Below are 24,119 nucleotides of genomic sequence, written 5' to 3' on the forward strand. Positions count from 1 at the left end.
ATTTGATATTTGATCTGTTTGTGAGTCTGGGTAATGAAATATTTTGTGGTGCTGTCACTGTGGCTGTTTGGTATTTTGCATCTTAAAATGCATTTCTCATCTCTTTGAAGCTTTGCTGTGAGGCAGAGTAGCAGCGCGCGAGACGTTCCCTTGGCAGAGTTGTGATTGCCTCGCTAGCTAGCTGGAGAAGCTGTCTGTCACCTTTTGAAAAGTTCAGTACAAGGACATGGGAAATCAATGAGCTATCTGAGATCCCTCCCCCACCACCACTCCAGAGAGAAGCCATGTGTGTGTTTGTGTGTGCGTATGCATGATGGAAATTGGGGGATAGGCTTCTAAAAAAAACGCACACGCGCATATCGGATAGGACATCTTATCGAATAAATCTGAGATGGAAAAATGTAAATCGCGCCTGCTGCAGCAATATGGCAATGCTGTGACGAGCAAAGAGATCATTGATTTTTAGAAATGAAATTCGACATCATTTCCTGGTACCATAAAAGAAGGTGGTAAAATTACATAGTTGCTGTGTGTGGGACTGAACGGCAGTGCAATTATTATTGTGTTTATCCAGGAAAAAAATTCATTTGAATAAAATGAAAAAAATTAGATTCATATCTCTTTAGTTGTGCAGCACTGCATGAAGACACAGTAGTTAAATGTAAAATTATAATTTACCTTTCTATATGTGGAGCAGCCAGGATTCACCAGCCTGTTGTGCCTTGGTCTCACTCTCTATACTCTCACATTCTTACAAAAGTCTCCAACAAGCACTGACAGTATAAAGACACCTCTCGTATACCTGTCAACTCATCTTTTTTTTTGCTTTTTGCTTCCCAGGGGTTAGTCTGCTAATTCCTGCAGGGGCTATTCCTCAGGGCAGAGTATATGAGATGTATGTGACAGTTCACAGGAAGGACAACATGAGGTATGCGATGACGCCCCAGAACCTTATTTGCTGCTGTCAACCGCTCCGTGTCACACATACATACTGAGAGTGCCGTCAGATTGTGGCTAAATATTGCATGTGTGCTATCCCCTGTGCGCCTCCAGGCCCTCGGTGGAAGATGGCCAAACGGTGCTCAGCCCCGTGGTGAGCTGCGGACCCCCGGGGACCCTGTTGACTCGTCCGGTCATCATCACCATGCATCACTGCGCCGTGTGCGACGGCCAGCAGGACTGGCTGATCCAGCTCAAAAGCCAGTCGCCGCAGAATCAGTGGGAGGTGAGATGTGAGATTCACAGAGAAATTTGTGCTACAGTAGACTCTAATGTCTATCGACTGCGCTGGAGTTTTGAAAATGGGCTTCTGGCGGTCGCCAGCACACAAGAATTGAAATTATGTGTTTACAAGCGAATCTCTGCTCAGTGTGTCAGCGAGCAGTGAAAAAGAAAAGATGCTGTGAGAAATAAATCCATGATATGGCATGGGAGAATTGATAGGATGGAGGAGGTGAAAGGGATCAACGTCCCCTGCGTTGTTTGTCCAACTTATAGTAGAACTCAAAGTAAACCCCTGCTGCAGCCAGGAGCTGAAATAGTACATCTCTAATAGCAGGGAATGGACCGGGACTGTTTTCTTGCCCAGGCTGTTTCCTTGTACCTTTATAATGGCAGATTTTTCACCAGGTGTGAACATGTATGGGTTTTTTCTGTTCGTGTTGCTTTTTTTCAAGTCTTCCCTTTTGCTGTCTTTGTCACACACACTGATGCAGAAATGGACCAATTACCAAGGGATCATTTGCAGAGAAACTCAAAACAAATCTGCTTGTTAGAAGGGAACTTTGTTAGAAATGTGCCAGGTGGTCAGCTTTACTCCAAAACAAATCTCTCAACACCTCACCTGACGTGGCCGACCTTCTTGCGGGCAGCTATCAGCATCTTTTTCTTAGCTGTCAAAAGAAAGAAAGTCTTCCTTCCTTGTGGTTTTTAATTAACTTTCTACTCAAACCTTTTTAAAGAGAAAGGCTCCCTTAAAGATAAAAGCATTTAATAAAGGTTAGCAGGAGCAGGGCGCAGTACAGGAAGCATAATGAAAGGCAATGCTTTAGTGATACGTAACACGACTCCAGTCTATCCAGGCTTATTGCATAAATGATAAGATGATAATCAAAATGCGCAATACTCTCAGGAAGGCCATGTCCAAATATATAGCATCAGTCTATACCCAATAATAAGGCCTTCTGTCAGATCATCATTAAATAATGTAATTTTCAGCCCTTGCATAATTTCCTCTTGCTGATGCGATGACATGACTTACAGAGCCAAGGAAAAACTGCCCAACTGGCCCCCACATGCCTTCGTGACATTGATGAATTACTTGGACGCAACCAATAAAGCTCAGTGTAAACTGAGGATTTTTAAGGAAGAAATAATTATTGATTACATCTCCGTCCTGCCACAAATGCAGATGGTAATATGCGATGTGGCGGCGGTTTCCTTCGTATGAGTTTCCTTTTCCCTCTGAGGCCAGCCTTGGCGCTGCATGAGTGAAATATTGCTTTATATGACATGCTCTGTCAAAATGTGTTTTCATCACTGCAGTGGATACAGGAGAGATGAGCTCCTCCAAAGGAGTTTTTCACGGATATTTATATTGAGAATAATCAGTTCCGTTGGCGTCTGGGAGCCTGCAGCCCTCCCCAGTTGACGCACGCATGCACGCACATGCACACACCGATTCACACACAATCTCATGGTGTTGTGATGATGATGAAGATGGCGTGTCATATAATGAGGAACATGTGGGGATTTCTGCTTCAGTAACTCTCCTACTTAAAATCCTCCCACGTCTACATGGGAGAAAAAAAAAGCCAGCTGATGAATTTTTGACTAAATTAACGTCTGTATGTTTGTATGTTTAATTGTTTCTGCCTGCACACAGTACTACATATGAAGCAGGGACACTTTTTCACTGTGCGTTCCAATTATCCCCCAATAAGGATCCCTAGTGCCATCCCACAGGAGCAGTTAAAGAGTCTAATGATCTGCCATAATACTGCTGTTAAACGGCCTAGCTCACAATAAAATGCTGTAATTCCTCTTCTGTCTCTCATAATAGGCTGAATTAATACCAGTGTGCCACTCTGCGAGAGTGTTTGGATTAGAGAGAGAACGACGGAGAGACGGAGAGAAAGAATAAGCGAGATGAAGAGAGATGAAGAGAGGGTTAAAGAAAAAGAGGGAGAGTCGCAGGAGGCTCCCCAGACCTCGCAATCCTAATGAAAGAGAAATATGTCCTGGCATTAGTGTCGTTACAGGGGTCAACTGCAAATAGTCGGGATACTTATGCTTCCATTTTCCGCGTGAGACAGTCTCAAATATTAGTAATACACACACACACTAGTGTTACTTCCAGACTACACGGCTTCTGTGAAAAGGTCAGGACATTAATTGTGCTTTCTACATTAAAATGAAATTTAAATTCATTCTGTTTCAGTTAAACGTGACTGAGCACATTTCTGTGTGGCAAAGAAAGCAACACATGTACAAGTGTGGCTATTAATTACCCAGTGGCAAAGATTTCATGTAAAAATATGTGGCTTTTCACTAATTAGCCAATCCAATTTAACATTTACAAATCCACACTTGAGGGTTTTAAATACACACTTTTACATACACAGACTCACTACTGTAGGCCAGTTAATATATGCATAACTCCATGCTATATACTATAGAGTAACTCTGTAGTCTAGCGGTTAACACTAACATGTAAAAGATCACACAGTAGTTCAGGACCAGGAGGAGACCCCGGTGACATTTTCTATTGTTTTGATAAAATTGCTGCATATTTTCCAGTTTTTCTGCAATGCCAGATGTACAAAAAAGGCAAGAATATGGTTCTCACATAGGTTTAGACAACATGCATTAACCCGTTTACAGTTGCTGTTCTCCTGAAAGCCACTTTGCAACCCTCCTCTGTACCGTCACCTCCTTTTCATGCTGTGTTTGAAGTAATCGGGGTGATGTTTGCTGATGTCTACTCTGGGTCACTTTTAACTTGGGAAACAGCTGGAGAAACTATTTCAACCACTGGATGCATTTCAGAGGTTTTACTCTTGATTTATATGCTTTTGACTGAGTAAGTCAAATTTATGACTTCAAAACTTCTTCTGAGCTTCTTCATTTCAAGTAAAAGAAAATAATTCCAATTACGTCAATCTTATATTTTGCTCCAATGGTCCAATGACAATTGTAGCTACACAGTGCTGTGCAGGTCAAGGGATTTATCCCTCTCATAGCACTATAGGCTCAGGCATTCAACATTCTTCCTTTGCCAATTTATTCCCCAGTTCAGTGAATTTCATATATTTGATCCATGATGCTTGTCCTCTGTGTAGCTCTCTCATGCTGGCACGCCCTGTCATGTGCGTGTATATATACATATGCATATATATAAACAGAACTGTGACATCTATAGCACTTTCTACACTGCAACATGGACATAATTTTAAGGTTTATGCGCGTACGCAAACGCAGCACTGCAGGCTACTTGAGGTTTAATATCTTGAATTATCCAAGGACACTTCAGCATTGTATGCAGGAGTTGGGGATTAAACCACCAACCACAATCAGCCCTATGCCATTAAAAACAACAAGGTTTTTGGGAGGTCATGGGTAACCATTGAGTAGTGTGCAGGTCCATCTATGAAATGTAACTGAAACAAGAAGCATTACCTGTGCAAATGATTTAAGAAAAAGCAACTTCAGAGTACTAAAGTCGACTTCTAAATGCACAATTTTACACTAAAATCATTCCTAAATGCAAGTCTTGCTTACTTTATGTGAAGCAAAATTATATTTTCCGCCTTTATCATCAGCCATCACGAAAATGACCGCAGTTTTCAAATGGCTAATGGGCTCGATCAAAAAAGTAATCAAAAGAGAGCATACATGCCAGTTTTGGTACTTGTATCTATCTGTGAATATTTTTGCTGTAATGCGAAGTTATCTGCTTCACGAAACAGATCAATACAACCAAATAGAAATGACTGCTGTAGCAGTACTGTGCGAACTATAGTTTGGTCTTACTTAACAGCAAATGGAGATATGTAGGGAAAATTGGATATGGCATATTTTGCTCTAGTCAAAAATCGTATTAACCATGCCCCACTTCTATTTTTTTACTTGATACATACATAACAAAACCCAGGCTTATTCGTCCACATTCATCTTTTTTCCCCTTTCTCCTTGTCCACTCTCTAGGATATAGTGGTAGTAGGAGAAGAGAATTTCACCACACCTTGCTATATCCAAATGGATGACGAGGCTTGCCACATCCTGACAGAGACGCTGGGTACCTACTGCCTCGTGGGTCAATCTCTCAGCGCTGCCACCACTAAGCGCCTCAAACTAGCCATCTTTGGCCCCGTCACCTGCCCAGCCATGGAATATCACATCAGAGTCTACTGCCTGGACGACACACAGGACGCACTCAAGGTAAATGCGCAGCACGCTGTACTGTATGTGTGCATAGCCTCTTTCGTCTCATTATTTGTATCACTGAAATGAATATAATGATTTTTTTTTTTTCACTGTAGCTGAATTGTTTATGCACAAGCACAGCCAGCAGATGATGTGTGGGAGGCAGAATGAGAAATCTTTGTGTTGGTGTGTCACAATAAGGAGATACAAGCGCCTGTATTTGAATAGCGTTGCCTCTATTGGAAAGACAGAGCTGCTGCAACAACATAAAATAAGCCACATATATCCCTCCTGCTCTACTGTTGTCTCATCACCTCAATTCTGTTTAATACCTTCATGCGCCTGCATGAAGGAAAGATAAGGAAGGATTATTGTACTGAGGAGGGATATTGAACACAGTTATTAAGTTTGGGAATGAGTAATGAGAAGTGATAGTGATCCTGCTGCAAGGACACAGAAGTTGATTTCAGGTTTGCATGTCTAGATTTAAGTTTGTAAAGCCCTGCGGATGATTATAATGTAATATAGTATTTTATTAAAAAATAATTATTTGTAAATGTACTTGTGAGAATTCCCCAGAGACTATTATCACAGGAATACAGCAGAGTGTGTCTGCTTTTCAACTGGTATAAAATAGAAGCTTTTTGAGGTTGGTATAGATGGGGTCCTTGCTAATCAAGCTTGCTTTCGTGTATTTAGGAAGTCCTTCAAATGGAGAAGCAGATGGGTGGGAAACTGTTGGATGAACCAAAGACTCTCATCTTTAAGGACAGCACCCACAACCTGAGGCTTTCCATCCATGATGTTCCCCACACATTATGGAAGAGCAAACTGCTAGCCAAGTACCAGGTAAACTGCTCATTTTACTCCTTTTTCAGTAAAAGGCCATGCACAGTGTGCCACATGGTTTCTCCCACCGATGTAACCCGTCTACACTTTCCACTTCTCTGCAGGAGCTTTCCTTTCAGCAGGTGTGGAGCGGCTCACAAAGGAACCTCCACTGCTGCTTTACCCTGGAGCGCTTCTCTTCCAGCACGGTGGACCTGACCTGCAAAATATGTGTGCGCCAAGTGGAAGGAGAAGGACAGATTTTTCAGCTGGACACTACACTGTCGGAGGTAGCGTTTGATACTTGGAGTAAACATCCCCCTCCGCGCCTGCAGGTGGATGCTGGGCCGGTGGAGGGGTTGAAGCAACAGGCAGTGATGCAGGGCATCAGCACCACTGACTTGTCAGAGGGAGATTGGAGATTTTGGAGCCTAAAAAAAACAATAAATTGGGTGGGGATGGTGTATGACACGAGGAGAGTGAAGCATGTAAATGTGTATGACAGTAAGGCTCAAGTTGGATGCCAGACCTTTAAGTATAACAAATTAAATACCATCTGATTTCATTATATTCACATAAAAGAGCACTACACGACTAGCATTACAGGCTGAGGAAAAATGCATGTATTTGATTTTGTAATGAGCTTTTTTCCCTCCTAATGCTTTCACTTGATTTATAAAGGCTTAAAGTAATTATTCACCTTGACTGGATACGGGGCATACGCTTCGAAATTATAATGGAAACCTCAAAGGTCTGTGTGACTTTTGTGCTCTGCTTTCACATGAATTTTGCATCCAGAGCTGTTTTGACTCTTCCCCTCCACCTCGCCCTCATTGTCCTTCCACCGAGCCAGACGCTCGGAATGAATTTAACCTCGTTTCCATTTCCTCTTCCTGCTTTTTGCAACGTTCACAAAAACTGGCAAGGTGTGAGACAGGGGAGTTTCAACCATGCCGCCTACATAGAGTCTTGCTTATGACAAGAGAGGAGCACAGGAGGGTATAATAAGCCCCCCCCAGTCATGCTGCACTTGCTTTACAAAGGCCATCTGGCTAGGAGAATAGAGCTTGAGGGATGGAGGAGCACTCATGCTTTGTGCTCAGTAATGAGATAAATTACAATACATACAGTGCAGAGCTGTGTTACTGCCTGGCCTTGGTTCATTTGTCTCTGGGTCTTGATCTGGTTTCTGTAGCCAGACATCCAGCGCTTAATCCTCCAGATGCAGTATATTTAAAAGAAAATCACTCAGCTTGCATCAGTAAATGGATGGCGAGGCAACGAAGGATTTTCCATTTTTTTTATGGCACCTGGAAAAAGAAATTTCCTGTGCTACAAATCCATTTGAACTACATTATGTTTCATTTTGCGAGGTGTTGAATTATGTCCAGGCAGTCTGCAAACTAGGGGAAAAAGCCACAGCCTACAGTCTGTGTCTCTGCTTTAATCCCTCTCATTCTCTCTTTACAGGATTCCCAGAGTATTGACACATCCCTGCTGGATCCTGCCAGCAACATCACGACACTGGTAGGGCCAAATGCCTTTCGCATCCCTGTTTCTATCCGTCAGAAGCTGTGCGGCAGCCTGGACGCACCGCAGACCAGAGGCAATGACTGGAGGATGTTGGCCCACAAACTCAATCTTGACAGGTGGGTTGACAAACAATGAAAAGGGTGAAATGGTGACTTACATTTAGGACCTCGGTGATCACAGTCTGGCCACAGAAACAGGCTTTACTTTAAAGTTTAATAGTTTAAATAAAAGTTTAGTTTGTTAGTAAATTAAACTTTATAAAAAAAATATTTTTCTGTTAATAAATACGATTAAAATTAAATATATTAGAATTTGTTTTAAAAAAGTAATTATTCATTTATCCATACAGCAGGCCAGCCTTCCATACATCTTATATATTACATATTATGTATTGAATCAGAGCTAACGAGAGGAGATTACCCATAAGACTTTTATATATTACATTATGCATTCGTTCATATTACTAGAGGTTGTTGTTTAGTCATACAGGTTTAATTACTGATCTGTGGTCTCACTTGGAAAACATTTACGTGTCACTTTTCAGCCTGCAAGATGTTTTGAACAGGCATAGTTTTGATTTATTAACCTAACTAAACAACCACATAATGAACAGAACATAAACCACAGCTCCAGGTTTAATTTTTTTTTTCTGCCACTGGGACCCGGACTGTCTGCTCAAACACAAATATCAGAAATATCAGATGTAACTTTAAAATAGCCACACTGATAATGTTCATAGATTGGTTTAAAAAAGCAGGTATCAACATTTTTATTTGTCATTTCACAGCTTGGGCCTTTTGTCATGAAGGTTGTGTGTTTTCCTTGTGGCTGCATGGGTTAATTGATGATTCTACATTGGCTTTAGATGCATATGTGAGCATGAATTGTCTGAGTTGCTGTGTTAGTTGCTGTGATGGGATTGGCCACCTGTCTGCAGTATACCACACCCCTCACCCAATGTGTCCTAGGATAGGGTCTAAGTGGCTCTAACATCTAAATAGCTTCTAACTACAGTTTAATTAGCTGTCAATTTTCTGCTTATTCACAGAGGTTTTTATAGCATGGTACCAGTGAAGAAAGAACGGCTGTTTTTTTCATTAGAAGTAAACATTAAGAGTCCACGGGGACTCAAACTGTTGATAAGTGATCTATTTTTAATTTGATTGTGAGTGATCTGTGGGAATATGACTCATTCTGATAAACATCAGAGCTGAGGAAAGACGGAGAAAACAATGGAGACAGAGTGACGTTCCTCTTTTTAAAACATCACCCCCGTGTCTTTGATAGTCTTGTGCTTGTGATGGACGTACAGTGCGCGCCCATTTTTAAGGTCCCAGCTCAGCAGGGCAGCCTTATCACAGACAGCAGCTGCAGATTGACGAGACCACTGGCAGACTTTGGCATGAAGGACAAAGGGTGAAGGCGAGAGACTCGAATGAATGAATTAATATATATATATATATATATATATCAATTTAAAGCCATAGCAAAAGTCATTAAAGGAAAACAAAGCGATCATTAGTTCTGCATAGACTGCAAATGCATTTAAGGATGTATATCAGTGCTCACTTTGCTTTCCTCTCATGCCCACAGTATCTCATTACTGAGCAGAAAGGTTACTGTGTATAGAAGGAAAAAATAGAAAGTAAGAATTAAAGTATTTGATGATGAAAAGATTATTGCAGCACACCAGTGAGTTTTTTATTACTAATAAGCAAACTCATTCCTCTCTATTAACCATTTATCTGCTTTTCTAACCTACCTCTCTCTGGTTTCACATGATCACTCTTTTAGGTATCTTAACTACTTTGCCACCAAATCCAGCCCCACTGGAGTGATCCTGGACTTGTGGGAGGCCCAGCATTTTCCTGACGGCAACCTCAGTCGCCTTGCCCAAGTACTGGAGGAGATGGGACGCCATGACAGCCTTGTTCCCGTGGTGACTGAACACTGACATCTGCCTGCCAGGGACAAGTGACATTCCAGGGAGGAAGAAGACACAAAGTGAATATGAAAAGAGGGTGGACCCCCTCAAACACCCCCCACACCCCCCCAAAAAAACAACAACAAAAAAAAGCAGGAAAAAGTCATTCTCGATGACAAATGCACGCACACACACTCACAGTAGCTGCCTGTGTGTACACTCAAAGAAGTAAGGAGATAGTCACAGCCAGGTCTACCCTGCCATGACCCAGTTAAATATTGGCAACAAAGGTTGTGAAAACTTGGAGAGTAAACAAGAATCTCTGCCAGTCATTTTCAGGCTGTTTCTCTCCTCGCTCTTTCTCTCTCCCTCTCTTGTACGAACGATTTGATATTTTTGGCTATGGTTTCCTTGGAAACATGTTTCCGGTTTATTCGGATGGACTGTGCAGATGTGGATGATGCCCTCACAACAGTGACACGCACTAAAGAGGTCAATGGATCAAAGGAGGAAGATCGGCGAAAGAACGTCTCATTCTCCAAAAATCAGTCTCCATGGCAACTCCATGGAAAAGTATGTGTTCTGTGACAACATAGTATTTAATGATATGCCTATTTATACATGTCTTTTTTGTATCTTATGCTGTCTGTTACTGAACCTTATTTCGTTTCTTCTTTCATTGCGTTTGACTGTATTACAGCACCACCTGGTGGACACCTGGCGCTGTAACTATTCTTTCTGTCGGCCACATTTATAACACAGAGGGGACTCAACGATCATAATCATTACACAGTTTTTTAAGTGTTGTTATAACTGCTATTAATACTTTTAGTCATGTTATGTATAATTATTGCTTTTCTATTATGGGTGATATTTTTGAGTTGCATTGGTGATTATTTTGCTTTTTCTTTTCTTTTTTTAGCAGGATCATTTGGCTAACTACATATCTCTACATATCGTATATCCTGTTAACAAAAGGATATGGGAAATTAGCCAGACTGAAAAAAAAACAGTAATGAGTGATGCAAATTTGTGTGACGTTCCTGATGATGTCGCGTTCACATAAGATACCAGGCAGAGCGAAGAGGGAGATGCTGCAGAAAGGGAAATCAAACCAGTATATTTTTGTAGGACCAGTCCAACTGAAAACAACTGCTTTTTACCAAATACCTGACATGTAAGGTTTAATACGGAGGGTGATCATCTAAATATTGTCTCAATCAACCGACATTCATGCGTACTTTTGGAGGATAACAGAGATTTTAACTCAGACAACGATATTTGTACATTCACTACAGAAGCCATCAATATCACGATGACACTGATTCTGTGCATAAAAATGATCTGTAAATGTGACATTCCTTTGATGGAGCAGCAGTTGCGCCCATACAAGTGTTCTTGGTTGGTTGTTTTTTTTGAATGGCAGTTGTCCCAGTTTTCTTGAAGCCGTCTATGCAAACTTTGCATCCCTTTGAAACAATCTCTACATTCTCAGTGGGCTAGCCTTTGCATTCCCTAGTTGTTCTTCAGCTTCATGATTAATATTGTGTATAGTGAGAATGTAGCCTGTCTGTTTCTTGCACTCATGATGTTCCTCGCAACGGCTTGCATTTCATCTGTCAAGTTATTGTACAAACTGTAAGAAAGAATTTTTAAGACTAATAATAAATTATATTTATATGCAACATTGAAAATGGAGTGTGACCATTTGACTTGTGAGACTGTGTAAAAAAAAAAAAAAAAAAAAAAAAAACCTTATGGGCTTTCAAGATATATTTTTCAAATATTCTTTTTAATAGGGAATGTTCTGCAGATCCACTCATACACCATCATTACTTACATATGTACAGATTAAATAAGGCACGTGCTACAGTGGCAGAGTGGATGAGACCTATATATATGTATAGACACTGATCAAAAATGCATTTTACCATCCAACAAGGCAATAATACATAGATTTCAGATCGGCTTCATATGGATGAAAAAGAAACGTGACCAGAAAGATGAGACGATGCAGGATAGCGAAGACCAGATCTAAAAAGAGGTTGTATGTATATATACATACATACACACACAAATGTATAAATACATATATATAAATACATACACAGGTTATAAAGAATCATCTGGTTTCAAAAGGCATCCTGTACATTTTAAACTAAAAGGCTAAATATGGTTGGATGGTATATGTCCATACGATAGTCAAACTACAAAAACAACCACATGAACCTCACAAATTGTCTCTGTTGTCTCCGGCTGTTGAATTAAAGCACACTGAAATCAGAAATCAGATGATTCTTTTTTGATTCACCTTGAGTGTGTGTGTATGCATGTATATTTGTTTGTTTAATATATCTCTCTATATATATATAGAGATATATTAATCATGTTTCTGTTTGTTCAGCAATAATAATAATGGTATGAATCCACATCTTCTACACTGAGGTCAATGGATGACTATCATCATCATAAGTCCACTGTGATATCACAGCATGCAGCGGCTGACTCAGAAAAACAAAAACAAAACAGCAAAACACACACACAAAGCAGCTTTGACAGTACAAAAGACTGCCTGTAGAATACTGCTATATGGCTTTAGAGGAGCAGCGCAAGAGCATCCTCCCGATTTTAGTCCTGCAAGGCCCCCTGAACAGTCTGGAACCAAAAACCACTCAGCTTTCACAGAAAGCACAGTCTGAACACTGAGGGAGAGGCGCCTCAGACAATGGTAGGGCAGATGTCCCCTGATATAATAAATTTTTTGGTATATATCATTATTCTGCCCCTTCGGTGACCATTATCTCTATCACTCATCCTCCCTGTCAGTTATCTTTGTTCTATTATTCACAGTCTCTCTTTTTTTTCTTCCCTTTCTTCTGGCCAGCTTGAGTGGCCTGTGCCAGTGGTAATGACGAGACTCTGGGAGATGATATGATTCTGTGGACTCTCTGTCACAGTTTGATATCTTGAGACTCTAACATCTTTGCAAGAGTCTTCTTCACCCTTAGGGCTGTGAGGCGACAAGTTGGATTGTGAGCCCAGCACTCCGACATGAGTTTCCCCATCTGTCGTAGACACTAAAGACACACACAACCATATGCATAAGAATACACGTACCTTTAAGGCAAATGGTTTAATCCATGATTACTAATTATTTATGGGCATGCAAAAACATGTTTAGCAAACATTGTACATGTATTCAAATTGTTATGTAAAAATAAAAAAATGTGATATTTAGAATTCCCATATATCGTTCCCTGTATGCTCACTCTATATGTTGTCTATAGGAATAATAACATAGTTTAAAAATGCCAATGTAGAATCACTTCAAAGGTGAAATATGAAATGATATTTCAAATCCTTATACAAAGCTTTCTATATTTTGACAATACACAACAACTTCATCCTAGTTTCTAAGTTATAAGCCTTTTTCTCAATTTCATTCAAGGCCATTTGACCTTGAATGACCTTTGTGGATGATCTACACTCCTACAAAGTTTTATCACAATGCATTCAAAACATTTCGAGTCATCATGTTTACAGACAGGAAGAATGATACGCACACAAGCACTACTAAAAACATAACCTCCTTGGCAGAGGAAATAATTTTACTGATAAAGTTAAACTGTAAACCAAAGAATTCTCTGGAAAAGTGTATTATTAACAGCTGTTGTGCTAATAACAGCTGTTTCAATGCATCATTTCTCTCATACTTTGAGGCAGAAACCTCCACTTAAAATGCAGATTAATGCATATTTACATGGATTTATTTTAATGTAAGTAACCATGTTGATGTAATGACGTTCACACATAAACGCCATTAAATTTAAGTTTCAAAAATGGATAAAGCAAAAGCAAGAACGAGTACCTCATCACTGCTCCATCGATTAGCAAATGAAGGTCTTTGTTTTTTTATGCAAACTACTTCTCTCATGTCCTCATATGAAGGATCGGAGGGGACGAGGTCATAATAGGGCAGCTGATGTTCCTCCACAATACCTGGAGTTATAATGAAAGAAAATGTCCATTAATTATCATTAATAAAACATTAAGACACTTTAAGTCAAAATAAACACATTTTCCTCACCTCCAGAGATGCATCGTCGGGCCATCTCCCAGATAATAAGGCCAAAACTATACATGTCAGCAGTTATAAAAGACTGGAAGTGGCTCCTGTTGAGGGTCTCATCCAGCACTTCAGGTGGCATGTAGCGCTTTGTTCCAACGCGTAGGTTAGGAGGGATATCTACTTCATTGGTGTCACTGAGACAGGGAGGAAAACGAGTCAAAGAATTTTCAGCATCGTCCAGTATTACCCGTAATTAAAATAAACGCTCAAAAGACTCAAAAGGTCTTGTGTACCTATTAAACTTGACAGCCAGACCGAGGTCTGCAATACAGCAGGATCCATTCTTTTTAACCAAGATGTTTTTGCTCTTCAGGTCTCTGTGCGCAATAGCTGGTTTGCCCTGTGTGCCGTAGATCTCAGTGTGGAGATGACAGAGGCCTGATATGGAGGAATACGCCAGCTTCAAAAGAGCCTTGACGTCTAAGGTGTTGGACTTGAGGTAGTCATATAAAGAGCCATTCTCATGGTAGTCTGTAATTAGGTACAGCTGAGTCCACGAGCCGGTTCCTTTGATGTCAGCTGCAATGAATCCTGGGGATTAGATAGCTGGTGTGAGGGGATTAAAATATACACACAGAAATCAATCCGCATGGTTTCATTCACTTTTGGGGACATTTCACCAACTTCTGCTTAGTCACTGAACATCCAAAACTTAGAATCAAACATAGTGCACGCTTAACATCATGCCAGACGATGTGGAGGTGGAAGTAGGAGCCATGCACTGTATTTTTTCTTTCTAGTACTCATTTTCCATTTGTTAGTCAGCTATTACCTGTGCTTTTGATATGCAAAACCCAGAGTGTCGCTATATCTCCCTGGAGACATGTTGAAAAAATGTGTATCTTTACAGATATTTCTCATTTTTTTTGTCTTTGTCTATGACAGCTTGCCGTTCAGACTTTAATTGCTACACCTGTTAACAATGAGTTCTGAGCAAACCCAACACTCCTTTCCTCTAAATCTAGAGATTTCAAAGTCTGACCCGCATGCCAGTGGCATCCACAGTTAATGTCATTGTGTGGAAGCAGAACAAAATGAGACCTTTTTAGTTTTAAATCTAAATCATCTTAACATTAACATAGAAATCAAATGTTAATAAACCTGAAAAACCTATAAAACCTACATAAATATAAATATAGCCCTTTGAGCAGATGCATAAATACTAAATGTACAACCATCAATCATTCCCGGGCTTTCGACATTGGCAGTCATTTATCAAAACTTCCAGAGCCCTCTGAAACTCCAGAAATTAGCTGTTAACCCCAGAGGCTAAGTCAGCAGTCCAGTCAATGAGTTCCCAGAAGAGCCTAAACCAGGGGTGTCAAACGTAAGGCCTGGGGGCCAGAATTAGCTTGAGACACTCCAATCCAGCCCTCTAGATTGGAATGACAGCATAAATTTTGGACTTTTACCTGAATTTTCCAAAGTTTTACAGCTTTTCATTCTGATAAAGTCCTCCCCCGTGGCTATTCATACCATACCAAAGTAATGAAGTAATAAAAAGCAAATAAATACCAGAAGAGATCATGTTTTATCACTCACTACTGCAGAAATTTCTATTTTTTTAACAATAGATCCACAGAAAAAGAAAGAAAAGAAAATATGATTATACAATAACTATTAAAGTAATTTTACACATTTGCCAGAGAGTCATGCTGACAGATTCCTTTCATTCATTACAGCAGCATTCCTCTAACATGTGAAAAAACTGTGGAGATTGTACTTTTTTTTCTTATATTACTATTCCTTGACATGATCTTCAACAGTATAGGTCCTTACTAGGCTAAGAGATATGTATTTGAGACTGATGATAAAAATGGTATGGAGATTCAGACTGAAGTAGATGCTTTGTTAGAGAGCCAAAGGCGGGACAACAACTTGTCTGTTCCTAAAATGCCCTCTATCAAGCTAAAGGTTGATCCTGAAATTGCTGACATGATTAAGCCAGAGGCCTCTAAATCAGATGGCATGGATGACGACAACAGCTACAGCAGCTTCATCTCCTATGTAGAAATCTACAACAACATCTACGATCTCCTGGAGGAAAGATGCAATCAAGCCCACATCATGTATGTGGCTGGTTGTCTGGAGGTGGAAGTCAAATCTGCAGAGGAGGCTTTTCAAGTGTTCTGGAGAGGTCAAAAAAAGAGGAAGGTTGCAAACACTCGGCTGAACAGAGAGTCCAATCGCTCCCACAGTGTGTTCATTATTAAACTGGCTCAGGCCCCTCTTGATGCAAAAGGCAAGAATGTTCTCCAGGATAAGAACCAGATAAGTTCTGTGCCTGGTGGACTTGGCGTGAAGTGAGCGACCTGGCAGGACAGGGGCAGAAGGCACTGGTATACCTGAAGCAGGTAACATAAATCAGTCTTTGCTGAATCTGAGGACATGCATCGAGATACTTCGAGAAAACCAAATGTGTGGCACAAACAAGATGGTCCCCTATCCAAACTCCAAAATAACCCACCAAAAAAACGACTTTGATGGCGATGGAAATGTTAGAATGGTTGTCTGTGGGAGTCACGTGGTACGCCCGCCCAAGATGGCAAAAGATTGGGGTGCCAGGGCTCCATGGGACACCAACTTGGAATGGGAAATTATTTTTGGAACTGTCGATCCTTTCATGCATTTTCATAAAACTGCATATCAAACTTGGACTTTAGATTTCCTTTTGGTATTAGTTACTTTATAGCCTTATTCCTGTATTTATGGACGTACCATTTGGAAGTTCACTTTTTTCTTCTTAAATTAACTTTCAAACATTTAATACAGCAATTGACTGTTCTTTCTTGGATTTTTGTCTTTACCATTACTTTTGCAACATTAACACATTCCATAGAGTAACTACTTTCCTGACCTAAACTGACCTCTGAGAAAAAAAAAACCCTTAATTGTGCCGAATGTAACCAGTGCTCACTGTTGTGAGTGCATTCATTCTTTTACACTCACTTCGCAGTTTTCAGGACCTTACCCAGTATGTTGTCATGTCTCATCAGGAAGGTCTGATAGATTTCAGTCTCTCTGAACCAGCTTTCTTCCTCAGTGGTGAAGAAGACTTTGACAGCCACTCTCTCTCCTCTCCACTTGCCCATCCAGACTTCTCCATATCGTCCTTTTCCAATCTGCTTAACCATCTGAATCTGCTTGGCGATGGTGCGCTGCACCTGGTAACAAATTATTGTAACAACAAAACAAAATAAATTCCATTTGTACAAAGAAAAAGTCTCTTTAAAATCACTTTTTTCATTATAATTATATGAAAAAATAATAAAGATATAAAAAAGTCCTCCTGAGCATCTTGCTTTGTTTAAGTTTTATATGAGTGAACAGGTTGATGTACTTCAGAAATTTTACTGCACTAAAAACCATTTTTTGGACATTTTTTCTGCATATTCTGCATATATTTACAAACATTGGAGTGACACAGTGATTATTTTATCACAGTTAATCTCAGCTTGAGGTGAAGCAGAGGTGTAGAGAGTTTTTCTTACCAGTAGAGGGAGTCCTGACCCAGAGCCAGACCCAATGCTGCGGGAATGCTCTATTAAGTCCTTCAGAGATTCCCCAGGGGGAATGTAGGTCTCATCCTGCTCCAGATCGATACTGTAACGTGGCCGTGACTCCTGCCGTTTATATCTGGCGCAGAAAGTTTGCTGAGTGAACATCTGGAGGCGTGAAAGTGTTTAAATTATGTATGTATGAGACGACCTTCTTACCTTAGGTAACAAAATACGAGGATGATACCAAGGATGATGCTGCAAACTGTGACTGAAATTAAGAGAGCCATGTACTGGATACTGTGGTAATCTAAAAATATAATGATGAGAAAATGTAAATTAGAGTTTTTAATTTTTTTTTATTTTAGCGATTTTGAAACAAACAAACAAAAAAAAATCCTGGTCTGGTCAAGATGGAAAGTCAATAAAACAACTACTGATAAATGGTGGTGACAGTCAGTTGTTCATGGGTGTCATTTCAAATATCTCTCTAACACTCATTGGCAGGGACAAGTTTTCCCCCTTCCATCTCTCTATTTCTTCCCTGCACCCCCTTTTCCTACTGCCTTATCGATCACATCCCGCTCCCAAATCTCACATATCAGATGTCACACGGACATCTACAGAAACCCCAGAGGTCTGAAGCAGCTCTGGGGCTCTAGACTTTCTGCACTGGTCCTGTCAATCAGAAGCACAGAAACACAAATGCCTGAAGAGATACTTCATGGTGGGGAAGAAAATAACACACACATACACAATAAGAATAGGTGGATAAAGAACTTCTTATAAGGTCACTGCAAATTAACTGATGATAAGTAATGTTTAAAACGAACCTACATTTAAAGGGAAACATGCAATTTGAATAAATTACTACCATAACTGTCCATTGTTACTGTTTAAAAACTGACTTCATCTTCGGACGTGAGAGCAGCGCTTGCTGTTTTCTTGTGTTAATCTTTCACTTGGTGATAAAGCCACACTTGCAACTTTTTATAACACTTCTTTCTGGCCCATTGAGATTTTGTTCAGACCATAGTGGGAACTGTTCCTTGTTATTAAAACTGATAAGAATGAACCTCAAACTACAAAAAAAGAGTCAAATAACAAAACAGCAGAGGTAGCTTGAATATATAAAAAATACACATAGGTTAGTGTATGTGACAGAGGGAGAGAGAAGGTGTGTGTATGTGTGTGTTAGTTAGTGGGTTGTGGCATGACAGATGGACAGATATCTCACATCCGTCCTGAGGCAAGAAACTCAAGCAGGCCCTGGGGAGAGGCTGTCCTTTTCATTAGAGGGTGAGAGAACAAGCCAAATCTGCAGGCTCCGTTTCATCTCTCTCTCCTTCTCCCTCCCTCCTTCTCTCTCGCTCTCTGCATGTGCCACTTCACTCCAGCACCACACTGTGGTTTGTAACAGCTTAAACTGTCACTACCCATCACCAACCCAGCGTGGCCTAAAAGAGCCAGTTTTGAAAGCCACTCGCACTTTAAAGAGGGGCAGGATTTCATTCTGTGAAAAAAAACAAACGTGTGAAAGAGTGGATGTGTGTGTGTGTGTGTGTTTGTCTTACTTGATGTCATGAGTGGAGGAAGGGTGGGATGCAAGTCTCTGTTGCAGAAGTCTTGATCCGTGCAACACTCGAGAGCTCTCCTTGAACGTGCGTTCCACGTGTCCTTTCATGTACACAAACAAAATGTCAGAACTGAGGAGGCTAGTTAGCATTTTGTAATATAACAAAGGCTCTTCCACTGTGTATACAGTAAACACGATGGGCTGGACAATTCTTATTTAAATGGGTCTCGTCAACAGCTTCAGTAAGTCCAGGAAAGCTTATAAAGATTTAAAAAGATTTCACGGGTGACACACGCACATTCACATACAGCATTCACATACAGCAGACTTACTCTGCATTGAAACTCAGAGCCAGCCAGTCCCAGGCAACCTGCAGTGAGTACAGCAATCCCCCCCTCCTCCTCCTCCACCATAGTGAAGCAGTAACCATCAGTCCTACAAAGAATATGCACACAATTTCACCATTACAGAAATCCAACTAAATATTTAGATTTGAAGAGAATTTTTACTGACTGCCAGCATGTTAGTTGCGTGTCTAATCTAGTGGCATGAGTAATTGTGACAATATCAGGAATACACTAGCTACACTAGTGATGTCCATCGTGGCCACTGTATTCATGGCAGGGCAACATGGTGGCGTCCACAAATTAACGCCTATATATTTTTAATGGATTCATTATGAGAGTACATCAATTTGTAGGAAGATGTAATTACACACTAAATTATGTATATTTATGAGTACATTTTTTACCTTTAAATATAGTCAAAAAATGGAGATGAAGTAATAATGACACAAAACAAATAGATAGCAAAGATGACAAATAGTACATTCATTTCCTTATATTTTAAATAACTGCATCTAAGCACATATAAACCTTGTACCACTAAGTAGTAAAATGTAATCTCTAAAAAAACAAACAAAGAAACAAACAACTGAAATGGATCATGACAGTAGAAATAAGCTGTGCCTCACGAAGCTTCAGGGGTTTCAGAAGAATGGAGCTGAATTAAAACATTTGTGTGCTTCTGATCTAATCACGCAATTATGAGTCTTTTGGCTAATTACACCGAGTAAATGTTTGTGTTGTCTTTTAATGGGCTTAATACAGTGTTTTTTAATAGTTTGTATGTGTCCGTTTTGTGAGCGTGCAAGTGTGTAGTCCAGCATACATGCAAGTGTTGTTGACCGAGTCTTCAGGGCAGTGGTGGTAGCAGTGGCACCAAAGCATGTTCTGAGCTAAAACTGTGGCTGCGCTGCTGCTCTCCTCCACCCTTCGATCCGATGCCCCTTCCCCCGTTCTTCAGGAGCATGGTGTCCAACATATTAGCTGTACAGTGAAGACACAGGAGACAGAGAACAAGTGAGAACATAAGATGAAGTATGTGGATTCATAAACTTCATAAACTCATATTCACAGTAGAACACATAACATAGATAACATATCAAGTGTTTAAACTGAGGTATTTTAGTATTTCATGAAAAAATATTAGCTCTATTTTAAATTGTTGGCAGCAACATGCCTCAAAAAAGTTTGAATAGGGGAGGAAAAGACAGGAAAAACGAAGCGGTACTAAAAAGAAACAGCTGGGGAAGAGTTTTCAGAAACAAAGGGCAGAGGTTTACCTGCAAACAAACTGTGTCTATAAATTGCAGAACAATTTAGGAATAATGTTCAGTAATGCAAAATTGTTTAATTGACTTTGAATATCTCATCATTTACAGTACATAATAGCATCAACATTTTCAAAGAATCTGGAAGCTCTGTGTGCAGCTGAAAATCAGTATTTTTAGCTTTGTCAGAAAATCTGTATTAGATATTCCCCTCATCCTCACTGAATTCAAAACAAGCATGGCTCTGCCATGGACATCAGAACCAGACCAGAAATCTTTGTCTGTGAACACAGTTCAACTTGCCAACCACAAATGCAGGTTAAATCTTTACCATGCTAAGAAGCAGCCACAAATGAGCAAGATCCAGAAAGGCCACTGTCCTCTCTGTGGTCCAACAAATCGAAATTTGAAATTCTTTTTTGGAAAACATGGATGCCATGTTTTTGTGGAATAAAGAGGAGAGGGACCATCCAGCTTGTTATCAGTGCTCCTTTCAAACTCTTGCATCTCTGATTGGTTCCGGCACATCTGGAAACGTACCTTGAATGCTAAAAGGTATATATAGTTTTTAGAGGAACATATATGCTTCCATCCAGATTACATCTTTCCAGGGAAGGACTTCCTAATCCTTAACTGCCCTGCCTGTAATCCGGACCTTTCACCAACTAAAAACATTTGGAGTACCATGAAACAAAAAATATGACAAAGAACAGCCAGGACTGTTGAGAAGCTAGAATCCTATATCAGACAAGAATGAGACAACATTCCTCAGTCCAGCAGCCGGTCTCCCACAGACTGTTGTTAAAAGAAAAGGGAATCTACACAGTGGTAAACACGGCACCACCTTTTATGAGATGTGTTGCATGACTTGATATTCTTCTTGAAATGGTACATTTTCTCAGTTTAAACATTTGATAGGTTCTGCTTGTTTAAGGCCTTTTTATGTAAGGTTTGGATGGATGGATGGATGGATGGATGGGTGGATTGCCCTGACCTGACCTGATTGTGTGCTAAACAAAAGGAAACGAGTTATTTAATTGTTTAAATAATGCCAGATTTATGAACTGTAATCTGACATTGTAAAATTAATAAAACACATGTGTAACAAACATTTGGGCTAAAAAATAATGCAAGCTGATATCTCCAAAAGAAGTATAATTATTTAAACCAGTATGACACACTATAATAACCCTGCTCATTGGTATAGAAACATTTTTCAATTAAAAATAACTGTGCAGCTTATGTGCTTTTTTTTTCACTCTTACTGTAAAGTAGCTGAAGCTGCATACTGTCTTTCAGTGCAAAATCAAACCAGTCATGACAGCAGATAATCCCCAAAGACCACTGTGGTCAAAGAGCGGAACAGCATTGTGCCACACTAGATGGATGTCTTTCTCTTGCTCTCTGTCCGATTCTCACTTTTCCTTTTTCCTTCACAATATTTTCCTTGTATGTATACATATATATATATATATATACATATATATATATATGTATATATATATATTAAAAAAATTAACCTGTTTAACAGATTATACACAGCGAAGCCAAAGTCAAGGCTTTCAAGACATCAAGAATGCCCATTTCCATGTTAGCGCTCAGTGTCAGTCAAATCCAAGAAAAGTTTCCCCCTGATAGATGCAACAAGATCTAAAGGGCAGAAACAGCCAGAAAACCAACCAGGCATGAAAACGGGGACATGATTAATCCTCCAGAGGAGTATGTGATGAAAAGGCTAAATCAGATTGCAGTACAAACACAGTGACTATTCTTTAAGTGGGACTCTGTGTCCTTTCACTCCGTGTTGCTGTTTCTGTCAGAGGGGAAGTTTGTGGAGGTGTTCAGATCCTCCCTCATAGTGGCCTTGGTCTCTCTATCACATCTGTTTTGCAAATATTCAAAACAAGGACACAAGAATGGAATGTTTCAGGAGTCTGTAAGGCACTTTCTGTCTTGAAGAGCTCTGATTCACTTAATCTTTTGTTAAACATGGTGCACGTTGTACCATGACACCACTTAACGGCAATGACATAAACACAAAAATGAGCATTACGTAGAGCAGCACATGGATTACATATTTTCTAAACAGTTCATTTGGCTACAAACAGATTAGTCTCAAACAATTTGTACCTATAAATAAACTTGCTTGATTACATATATTGTTTGACATGAAGGCAATAAGTTTTAAAGCTTGCTGTACAAAGTATGCAGATTCTATCATATCCCCCAGTTCACTGACCGATGGACCAATATATAATTAAAAAAATGTTGGGAGGCTGTGTAAAATTTTTAAACAACAGAACATGATTTGCAAACTCTATAAACTCACATTTTATTCACAGTAGAACACAGAAAATGTATCAAGTGTTTAAACTGTGACATTGTTGTATATCATTAAAAATATAGTTATGTTGCTGCCATCAATTTGAAATCGAGGATATAGATAAGGCCGAAAATCACTATAGGATGGGCCCTCAACCTCACTACAATAAAAACTGTCTGTTATGGAAGTCATAATGAAGGTATTTATCCAACAAGTTTTAAAGCCTGCTGTACATAGTATATGAGTAATTTTACTGCAGAGTCACTGATGTTCAACAAACTACTAAGGCTACGTCCACACTAATGCATTTTCGTTTGAAAACGCAACGTTTTCTCTCCGTTTTGGCCCCCCGTCCACACTGAGACTGCAGCGTTTTGAAAACGCTCTCGAAAACGCATACATTTCAAAATGGAGCTGCCCGCGCAGTGTGGACACTCGAAAATGCAGACTTTCTAAAACGATGAAGCATTTAAGTCATATGATGCAGTCATGTGACAAATTAAAGAAAGATAGCGGCGTGCATTATACAGCAGTTGTTTTGATTGCTCTCAATTTTGACAGGCCTAAAAAAAGATGAATATCAGTTTGTACATGCTCCAGATAGTGCAAAATCACTATCTGGAGTGACTTTGTACATTTGTGTTACTTGCAGCAACAACTCCACCTCATTGTTAGTCCAGAAAGTAAATAAGCGGCAGACAGAAATGAGGCAGGCTGAATCTTCTGGCGTTTCACGCCTGCGCAGGACTGGAACATAAGTGTTTTCGGCCATTTCAATGTCTCCGTTTTCGCTCTCCACACTGCGATGTGAAAGCACCGTCTTCAAATGTATTCGTTTTCAAGAGCGTTTTCAAAACGCTGCGTTTTCTTTCGGGGAAAACGCCGTCTCAGTGTGGACGGGAGGCCAAAACGGAGAGAAAACGTTGCATTTTCAAACGAAAACGCATTAGTGTGGACGTAGCCTTAAAGATCACAGAAAGACAGGAAAATAACCAAGATGTGACATTTTCTTTACATTGACTCTCACATAATGTGTCAAATGCATTCTCCCGATTAGGTGTTCTAATTTAGCTGCAGAACGTCTCATCCCTCGCTCTCTTACATCTCACTGCCAATACCACATTTCATCATTTCCTGCTGTTTCCAGCCTTTCACCATCCCAACTTCCATCTGCAGACCCTGGAGGTTTATTTATTTACCCATTATCGCCTAATTATTTCTCTGTGCAACATGTATTTGCAGGAGAGTGGCATCAAATTCTACTAATATTCTG

General features: G+C 40.0%; 2 protein-coding genes across 4 annotated transcripts in view; one reads left to right on the top strand and one right to left on the bottom strand.

The window, feature by feature from the left end:
• The window catches only part of unc5cb (unc-5 netrin receptor Cb), a 124,493-nt gene extending 113,090 nt beyond the window's left edge, over positions 1–11,403 (top strand). For all 3 annotated transcript variants that reach the window (XM_005470312.4, XM_025909031.1, XM_005470313.4), the window contains 7 exons: positions 841–928; positions 1,054–1,225; positions 5,206–5,439; positions 6,124–6,273; positions 6,378–6,542; positions 7,723–7,901; positions 9,580–11,403. In XM_005470312.4, coding sequence (XP_005470369.1) covers positions 841–928; positions 1,054–1,225; positions 5,206–5,439; positions 6,124–6,273; positions 6,378–6,542; positions 7,723–7,901; positions 9,580–9,739 — 1,148 coding nt within the window. In that variant the 3' untranslated portion in view covers positions 9,740–11,403. The remainder of the gene's footprint in view (positions 1–840; positions 929–1,053; positions 1,226–5,205; positions 5,440–6,123; positions 6,274–6,377; positions 6,543–7,722; positions 7,902–9,579) is intronic.
• Positions 11,404–12,268: 865 nt separating this feature from the next.
• Positions 12,269–20,231, bottom strand: bmpr1bb (bone morphogenetic protein receptor, type IBb). Its single transcript, XM_019361095.2, is given in 11 exon segments — positions 12,269–12,786; positions 13,578–13,708; positions 13,797–13,972; positions 14,072–14,369; positions 16,810–17,002; positions 17,330–17,474; positions 17,555–17,645; positions 18,910–19,012; positions 19,244–19,346; positions 20,082–20,182; positions 20,184–20,231. Coding segments are annotated over 11 exon segments (1,506 nt in total). The 5' UTR covers positions 20,223–20,231; the 3' UTR covers positions 12,269–12,660.
• Positions 20,232–24,119: the final 3,888 nt, after the last annotated feature.

The sequence above is a fragment of the Oreochromis niloticus genome, linkage group LG7, assembly GCF_001858045.2.
Source record: "Oreochromis niloticus isolate F11D_XX linkage group LG7, O_niloticus_UMD_NMBU, whole genome shotgun sequence".
NCBI classification, from domain to species: domain Eukaryota; kingdom Metazoa; phylum Chordata; class Actinopteri; order Cichliformes; family Cichlidae; genus Oreochromis; species Oreochromis niloticus.